Here is a 9,383-nt window from a genome sequence, read left to right as displayed (position 1 = left end):
ATTTTATCCCTTTTATTTTATTCTATTTTACTTATTTTATATTTATCTTAAATGTGTATTTTAGTCTTTTCAATGTTTTCTTGCTTTTATCTTGTATTATTGTTTTTGGGGTATTATTGTCTTTACACTTGTTAAAGCACTTTGTAACTTGTTTTTGAAAAGTGCTCTACAAATAAAGATTATTATTATTATTATTATTATTATTATTATTATTATTATATGGTTTTTGTGTGTGTGTTCTGTCTCACCAGTGACAACAGGTTGAGGAAAAGCCCGGAGTGCTTGCGGATGAGGTTGTAGGCCTGGCAACACAAGTCTACAAACAGCTGGAAACGACTGGTGGGACGCTCGCCTCCGTTGATGACATACGCCATGTCAGAGGTCAGAACGAACGGAGCTCTGTCCCTAATGGGAAAGAAGGAGGGGAGGAAAGAATATTTAAATTCAGGTTCTGAGGAGGGTTAGCCAAGAAGTTATAAAAAAGGGTTAATGGTTTTAAATCCTTGAATATCTGGAAAGTGAATAACTTTCCTTCCCTCCAACCCTGAAACTACCACAAAGGCACTCAAGTACACAAGTTACTACAAAGCCTCCAAGTACTTCAGTGAAGCTGCTCAGAGGCCAATAATAGAAGACTGTTGTTTCAGGGCAGCCCACCTGAACAGATCCCAGCTGGGAATGAGTGCAGTGTGTGAGCTATGAACCAGGTCATTAAACCTTCTGTGTAGAAACAGCAGCTCTTATACCTTTTAAGAGACTGCTGATCAACTTACCTTAAGATGAGTACATATTATGACATCAAAACGATACATGTGTCTTCACTAAATTATTTCCTCTGATGGTCAATAGTAACACTTTAGCGTACACTACAACCAGGACACACTTAAGCATCTATGATCTCATAGCATTCCCCACTGAAATCAGCTGGTGCATGGCCTTTCACCCATTTTCTGATAACTACCTGGTAGTACAAACATCCTGATACACCCTTCTGGAAAGAACCTTTCAACCCTGATAGCACACCAAAGCATGTTTTATCTGACTAAGCCCTTGCACATATGCATACAGATAAACACACCCTAAACAGCATATCTGATAGTCACCTTTTGAAGCTGCCAAACATCTGGGCATGGCCCAGGAACTTGCCAAAGTCAATGTGGAACATGTGACCAGTGGAGCGCAGCATAATATTGTCATTATGGCGATCACAGATCCCCAGTACGTAGGTTGCCACACAGCATCCTGCACATGAGTAGATGAAGTTTTCTGATGCCTAAAAAGAGGAAAAAGTGGTGGCAAAGGTCAGAAAGTTCTACGACTGCTATAAACTTCAAGAGTACAAACTTCAAGAGTGTGTTCCAAATCAAAGTGTCAAAGTTAAATTTCCCCCGCTAGTTTACCACGTAAGCAGCTCAGTAAATTACTTTGTGCGACACACACGTCAACTGTGGGCTCTGAGGGGTAGTGGCACAGCTGTTGCTTGCTGTTTTTTACCTTCTCATACTCATCCTCAGCAGGATTGTACTTGCGGAGCCACTCTGCCAGCGGTTTATCCTTAAAGGATCCGGTAACGCCGTACTCCACCTGGATCTTTCTCAGCGTGTCGGAGGACGGCACCAGCTCCACCATGCCTAAACAACACACCAACAACAGTCAGCAGTGTATGACTTGTAAAATGGTATTGTATCGCCATGGATGATCAGAATATGTCATGTAGCTATAACCTTAGGCTGCAATGGCGATGCCATTACATAGGTGTTTGGTCGTAAATTATAATCAGCTGTTAGAAGTTTAAAGGTTTTGTTGACATGACTGTATTCAGAATTTCTGGCTGTGTTATCTAACAGCAACTGAATATTTTCTTCCTATAAATTAACAATTCAGTAAAGAGCGTATTTGTTCTTCCCAAGGTCAACGTGTTATTAATTTCAGACAGAAGGATCATTTCCTTTCCAAGCAGTGCAGATTGAAAATGACTGATTACTATATTCAACAGTCGACAATGACTACCAGCTATATACAGCGTGCTAGCCTCAAAAACCCAGATGTTTTCTAACATTAACTTAGCTCTCCTTATTAGCTACGCTCCTAGGCTCCTTACATGCTTGCTAATAACTTTTTAAGTTGGGTCTCCGACATTGACAGTGTTGTGTTGGACAGATTTGTGCAGCTGTGTTCACGAGGGAGAGCGAGAGAGATAAGGACGGGTGAGAGGACGTGCTGCGCTAATGTGCTACGGCACTCTGCATTCAAATACGATTTTAAATAGGCCTAGTAAAAAAATAAATAAATCAATCTGTGGCGGTCAGCGTTGATATTGTGGCGGGTCGCCACAAATAAATGAACGTATGGGAAACACTTACATCCATGGTCTGTGTCTTCTGTCTTTGTGATAACAGCAGCTATAGCTACACTGAATTACAGTCAAATTAGCCAGTGTTATATCTGTCTCATTAAAGCAACAAGGACAAACCGCGCAAGACACTTCAATACAAGCATTATGCAGCTGCAGGTGTTTATCTGATCCCTGACCAGTTAAACCACAGAATGATGTGTACAGGTGAGGGAGCTCTGTGAGTTAAAGCTTGTGAAGATGATAAAACATACTGTACTTCATAAATCTGATTAATTCATTTTAATTTGTAATACAATTTAATTTAATATAATTTCGTTCCAATAACACCAGCTTAACTGTTGTTGGAACTAAATAGCTAAAGTGCACAAGCTATTCTTCTTCTGGCATCTTTGGCAGTAACCAAACACCGTCAGGTGTATTACCACTTCCATCTGGACAGTACCCACCCCAGCCACAACCTTTTCACCCTGCTGCCTTCTGGGAAGAGATATAGAAGTTTTGCCGCACCACCAGACTGCAGAGCAGCTTTTTCCCCCCAAGCTATCAGACTCTTAAACTCTAGTTCATCCTCAGCACTGCTCCAGTAATGATTTCTGTTTACCATTTTTCATAATTGATTCTTTATTAACATATATTGTCTGCTATGTAGCAGAAGGGAGTTGCAAAACTCAATTTCACTCTATAACTTGTTATATTGTGACAATAAACCTACCTACCCACCTACCGGACAGGAAGAGGACTGACTTTGCATGTAGTCCACAAAACAAGACAGATGCATGAGATCTGGCCAACGGAAACACATATACCCTCTATGTGGCTAAGTGTAAAGTGTCTTCAGCCTCATCTGGATTTTATCTGGATATGAGACACTTGAAATGGCAAGCCTCTCAGTGTGTTTGACTGTTACCTTTGTCTTTGCCAGTGGAGATGCATTTGAAGTTGACAATGCGGAGGTCCAGCCCCTCCTGCAGCCAGATGCGGTCCATAATGCGGATCATCTGAAGGGCCAACATATCCTGCCTGAGGTCTTCTCCAACCTGACACACAAACGAACAGAGAGAAAAATTACGACACCACCAATACTAGTTGGATTTAATTTCAGCCACCAGGGGGCTCATTGGACAGACGAGAAGCATGTAAACAACAGTTTGTTACAACAACTTTTGATGTAACTGATCAACACTCCCCAGTTTAAACTAATGGAGCACCTGTGAAAGCTTCATAAGAACCACATATTGTTTGAAATACTGATGGCTGTTCATAAGATCCACACACAGTGCAAAGTACTGTGTGTGGGCACAATACCTTGAACATAACATTGATCTCTTCTCCCAGTGGGTCGGCGTTGACCAGGGCCAGCTTGAGGGGAACTGCGTTGGAGTTGAAGAAGGAGCAGGTCTACAGACACAAACAGAGAGTATGATTTTACATTCTGCACTACAGTTTGGTGTTATGTTGTTTTTAAGATTCAGCTTTCCAACATAATCTGCAACAGGATCTCTAAACATGTCTTTCTGTATCGTTGTCTTTGTAGCTTTGATTTATTTTGAGATATGTCACAAAAAAGTTATTGCGACTGAAAAACCTATTTTGTGTCTGGCAAACAAAGGGAACATTATGGTCTGGATATGAGTCTGGATCCATGTAAGAGATACATTAAAGTCATGTTTAACTAGTGTCTACATTTACATACCTAAAACTATAATTGCCTCTGTAAAGCCTGAGGTATGCAAAATGATAGACAGGTAGTTAGGTTGATTCACCAGAGGAATGTCTAACTAGGTGCTACTTTAGAGTACATGTAGATAGTAGGAATGTGACATCAGGTGTCTCATTGTGTGTGACAAATATCTGTATGTGTATTTGAGAATAAATGCATGTATGTGTTTTATATTTTGGTGAAACTATAGCTTATTGAGTTAATTTCCTTTGTGGTTTGAGCCACAGACATTCTATAAAGATAATGAGGTGGTTTTCCTGTTTCCTGACAGTTTAGCAGTTCAGTTGAGGTTTCCTTATTATTCTGCACTGTTTATTTCTTTTCAATGGTAATGAATTAATTACTGCTGATATTTTGTGGATCAGGTACGTATATCCATTGTGATGAGAAAGTTGTATTGACATGAATACAGTTATAAAGAATAGCTGACTATTGCGGGGGCCCTTATTTTTTTTCATGCTAAATTGAGAACTTCTCATTCTTCATGGCCTATATATGCGTGAGTGTGCATGTTACACCTTGATGTTTAGCTCCTTTGCCACCAAACTGGGGCTGAGAGGCAGTCGGCAGCTGTTCCTCTGGAAAAAGTTCTGAACATTTTCAAGGCCCTCCTGCAGCGCCACCTGACCACACAAAAATACAACATCACACAGATATGTTTTAACACACACACACAAAATAAAGTCAGTACAATAATACAGTCAGATCACAAACACACACTAACCTGTCGAGTCGAACCCCCAGCCTGTCTGACCCTCTCTGCCACAGCTCCAAGCAGGGTGACCAGGTGAGTCTGTTTCTCCAGCTCTGCCCTCAGCTTGGCTCCGCACAGACACAGCAGGGCTCCCAGCACCCGCTCATAGCGTCGTCCCCAGGCAGGATCCTGCACAGCGTCTTTCAGCAGCCTGTAGCGATTAAACACATCACAACAGCCAAAATTTAATAGGTGGCAAAAGGTTTATAGAAGGTTATTAATTACAAGGTGACTCTTAGTTTAATAAGTAACGTAAAGGACCCTCTAAATGGGAAAATAAAAGCAAAATAACACATTGTGTATGACCATTCCTACAAGCCATGAGGCAAACCTTTGGTTGGATAGATAGTACCATGAACATCCCTCTCGGGCTTGATAAATAATGTTATAAACAGCAATGTAATGTGTATTATTTTATTAAGTGCTCATTCCTTCTTGAAATACAATTTATCCAGCTGGGTGTTTTTACAGATGTTCTGGAAGCCTGTTTTTTCACTTCAGATGAATTTTTCTTTGCAACGTTTCCTTTCAGATGCTTCTTTGGGAAAAAATGACGACAGGTGGTTACTGTTTCAGTGCTGCTGTGAACTCACCAGTAGAGGTAGTGTGCAATGTTGATGTTGCCTTGTGCTCTGGACAGCAGGAACATGACAAGGGCGCTCTTTAAGTGACACTCAAACTTTAATGCCTGGTAAGAGACGAAAGAGAAAAAGTGACCTAAAATAATGGATGAATTGTGAGTGAGAGGGAGTGAATCCATGAGAAAGACAAGCGGAATAAAAAGTGAATGAGAGAGCGGCTGGGTGAATGAACATGTGAGTGAATTTCAGTCTAAAAAAAATGTATATTTTAAATATTAAGTACATGCAAAGTATATATGCGTGTATGTATTTGTATCTGTACCTGTACTAGCTGTGGCAGGTAGTCAGATAGCTCATCATCACTGCTCTTGTCAATCCAACTAACAGCCACACTTCTCACTTCTGTATCTGCAAACCTACACACATAGAAATCACAGACAATTAGACAATAGACAAACAACAAACAAAAGATCTCTAGAGTTAAACGGATTTTTTTATTTGTTTTTTTTTTTTACACAAGTTAAACTTTAAACAGACCATGTGACCCCTATTTTGGCATGGTAAAATATATTCTTGAAACAAAATTCTTTACATAACTTTTTTAAATATTTCAATCATTTAAACTTTCTGAAGGACATGAGTTGCCATAGACCAAATGTTTACACAGTGCATACTTTGAGTCTAGCATCTCCAGTGCAGTGACAGGGGGCAGAGTGGGCCAGTGGTGCAGCAGGGAGTGGATGTGAGCAATGTTGGCCCAGTCCCAGCTGGGCACACTGGCCAGCACCTTGGGGAGGCTGCTGGTGTGGTCCTTCCGACAGTGGAGCCGATGGTCCCATAGTAGCTGGTGATCTGCCCGCTTCAGCCTGGAGACGGAATGAAAACAGAGAGAGAAGATGGATGTGATGGAAATTTTCTTTTACAAAAAATTAATAACATATAGATTTAAATAAACTGCATTGATATACATCTTTTTATCAGATTTATCTAACAGACTCAAAACTACCTCTAGGTTTCGACACTGAAACTAAATGATGAAAAATAAACTAAAAGAAAGTATTAAGGGGCTCCAAATGAGGAGCTGACTTGGCAGGATCGGCAATAATGGTTAAAACAGACGACAGAAAAAGAGCACTTAAATAGAATTGCATAAAAGCAACACGCAATATATTGACAGCAACGTGATTGTAAGGTCACTATGTTTTCAGAACATCTGCATAGGGTAAGTAAGCAATAAATTCTCTACACTTGCTCAGGAACAAAAATTCAATGTACATTTATGTAAGAAATATAACCCCAATCGGAAAGACTTCAGTGGAAATCCTCAGAGGTCAACAGTTTTAGACTTATATCCATAGAATACAATCCTATGATAAGACTTGAAAGTCACATTCTTGAGAGTGCTTAAGCGATCCTTGAGAGTGTGCACTGTGAAACTCTAGGTATGTCTGTGGCAAGTTGCATGAGGGGTCCAGTTTGTTAAAGCAGTGCTAAAAAATTAAGTTAAATTCCTCTGTCAGCTAGCATTTGCCTCTCTGAAGTTGCCTGAGTTGCTGGTCTGTACCCGACCCTGACCTCTCTGTAGCAATAAAAAAAAAAAGAACATTTCTCCTTCAGGGATTGATGGAATATCACACATGCTGAAACAACACACGACAGATCACTGAAACTGCAACTACCCAAGTCTTGTGCCCACAAAGGCTGGAGAAATGAATGGGCAGGATAGAAAGCAGGCGGTGAGAGCCCACTGAGAGAGCGCTCTGTGCTAAAGTGCCAGTTGAGCCTCATGGATGTTGGCAGAGTGGAGGAGATTTGCCTGGCAGCAGGCATAAGAGAGCATTTAGCTGGGCCTAGAGCAGCTGGAAGAGAACAGACATACTGGAGCAGGCAACATACAGGCGTTATGGGGAACTGTGGCTGGCAAAGTCAGTGGCATCTTTTAAAATCTCTTCTTAAATCTAGTAAGTCCAACGGATTTTGGGTGGTCTGAGAGACTGCCAAAAAGCTGTCTGCTGAAGGGGATAAATGTAACTGGAAATTCTGTTTGTGTAGTAATGTAAGTTTACAAAAAGCCAACCGGCAGTCAATGAATTTATAATTTGTAAACACGTAGATTCAATATTTAAAGTCTATACACCTTTCAAAAGTGTGGTTTTGATTCCCCTGAGGTCACATTTTCCGGTTGAGGTACTAAGTTCTCCATTACACACTCAGTAATGTTGTCTTGCACACAAGGCTTAGACTCATTTTCCACATAGCGATACATTAAAAGTAAAATGTCAGGTTTTGAGCCTCTTGTGTTTCTACAATAAGCACATCTGGTTTGCACATCCAGACTTGCAGCATTAGAACCAGTAGTGTCATTAACTGATGTCAGTGCTTTTATTTGAAATCATTCCTGCAAACCAAAATTCTCTCTCTAGAAATGAAGTGAAGGAAATAGCAGAAAAGGCTCACACATTAATTGTTCGAAATGTTTTTGATATCTACTCTGAGATTGCTATCTGCCCTTTTTAGTTGTGGGCAAGATTCACCCACCCAAAATTGGAAGCTCGGCTGCAGATTTTCTCCAGTTTGCGTCTCAGATCAGGGTCCAACTCCTCCTGGGTGCCGGGCTCCGGGCTAGTTGCTTCCTTGGGTCCTACGTATAAAACTTCCACCGCCGAGTTAGGAAAGTCCACCTGACGGTAACACAAAAATCAAAGTTGGGATCAGTTTATTCCTATGAAGTAATTTTAATTCTTCAGCAGCTTCATCCCATTTACACCTGGCAAAATGTGTTTTGGGTGATCAGATTGCAATTGGATAGTGCTTGACCACATGAAAGTACAGCATTAATTAATTAACGCAGACAATTATTTTATCGCACGTTAATGCAGTTTTTATTTTATCTGTATTATTTTGAAAGTCCCTTGCCCACTGACTCTGAATACACATACAGTCAAACCATGGGTCACAGGAGGGGCGGGATGTTGATCAGCCTGCAAATCACCCACCCAAACAAGCAGTGGAGGGAGGCTTCGGCAGACCCACCCGCGATCCGTTATCACGGAAGCAGGTGAGCCGCTTGCTTGTTAATGACGCAGCCTATCAAACACCTCAAACAGCCAAAACCAGCATCTGCACTCTGTGTTCAATGTTGCTTTAACGTTACCTGGTCTACGCTTGTAAAATATCCGTCGCGACTTGTAACGTCATTTCAAGTTTTTAACAGAGTGAAGTCTGTGCGAGTGAACACACCCCCCCCCCCCCATGCCATCGTCCATCCCGATGTTTCAATGTAGTTTTGTAGACATCGGCCCAACTCTACTGAACAGACTGTTTCTCCTGCTCCCTGATTAAAGATACCTGATGCTCATACCTGTTCACAAATATACAGGTAGTAAATCAGTTCAAATAGCACTAATATATATATTTATATTTTTACTGGGAGCACTGGGGGCTGGGCTGGGGCTACAGCAGATTCCAGGTAAAACATCAGAGGTCTCTGTCCAGAAGAGTTAAATGCTCCGTACTTGTATAGCGCCTTTCTAGTCTTTTCGACCACTCAAAGCGCTTTTACAGTACATCTGCATTCACCAGTCATACACATTCATACACTGAGCCTAAGTGCTCAAACGGAAACTAACATTCACACACATTCATACACTGGCGGAACAGCCGCCAGGGGCAAATCGGGGTTCAGTATCTTGCCCAAGGACACTTCGACACGCAACCAGGGGGAGCCAGGGATTGAACCGCCGGCCTTCCGATTAACGGCCAACCCGCTCTACCTCCTGAGCCACAGCCGAGTTATCAGTAAATAAAATATATATAACAACAATAACAATGCAACCACAACAGACCACCAACCTGTAGTACTATTCTCTCTGTGGGTACCCTCTTGCGGCTGCCTGTGGAGCCAGTGGCAGCAGCAGCACCCTGGGGAGATGTCCACAAACACAACAACCTGCTGCCCCGGGCAAGCACTCT

The 9,383-nt window shown here is 41.5% G+C and overlaps 2 protein-coding genes across 8 annotated transcripts in view; both read right to left on the bottom strand.

Moving 5' to 3' along the window:
• The window catches only part of LOC123961955 (inositol hexakisphosphate and diphosphoinositol-pentakisphosphate kinase 2-like), a 318,451-nt gene that overhangs the window by 168,693 nt on the left and 140,375 nt on the right, over positions 1–9,383 (bottom strand). The gene's annotated exons all lie outside the window — the stretch shown is intronic.
• The window catches only part of pik3c2a (phosphatidylinositol-4-phosphate 3-kinase, catalytic subunit type 2 alpha), a gene marked incomplete in the record, with an annotated part of 51,480 nt that overhangs the window by 6,667 nt on the left and 35,430 nt on the right, over positions 1–9,383 (bottom strand). Inside the window, 11 exon segments of the mRNA XM_046037789.1 lie at positions 249–405; positions 1,104–1,273; positions 1,495–1,631; positions 3,264–3,393; positions 3,662–3,754; positions 4,595–4,699; positions 4,801–4,981; positions 5,424–5,518; positions 5,734–5,827; positions 6,086–6,277; positions 7,950–8,014. Of these exon segments, the coding sequence (XP_045893745.1) occupies positions 249–405; positions 1,104–1,273; positions 1,495–1,631; positions 3,264–3,393; positions 3,662–3,754; positions 4,595–4,699; positions 4,801–4,981; positions 5,424–5,518; positions 5,734–5,827; positions 6,086–6,277; positions 7,950–8,014 (1,419 nt within the window).

Source organism: Micropterus dolomieu, linkage group LG22, assembly GCF_021292245.1.
Source record: "Micropterus dolomieu isolate WLL.071019.BEF.003 ecotype Adirondacks linkage group LG22, ASM2129224v1, whole genome shotgun sequence".
NCBI classification, from domain to species: Eukaryota; Metazoa; Chordata; class Actinopteri; order Centrarchiformes; family Centrarchidae; genus Micropterus; species Micropterus dolomieu.
Note: the sequence above shows the minus strand (reverse complement) of the source record. Positions and strands in the feature narration are given on the sequence as shown.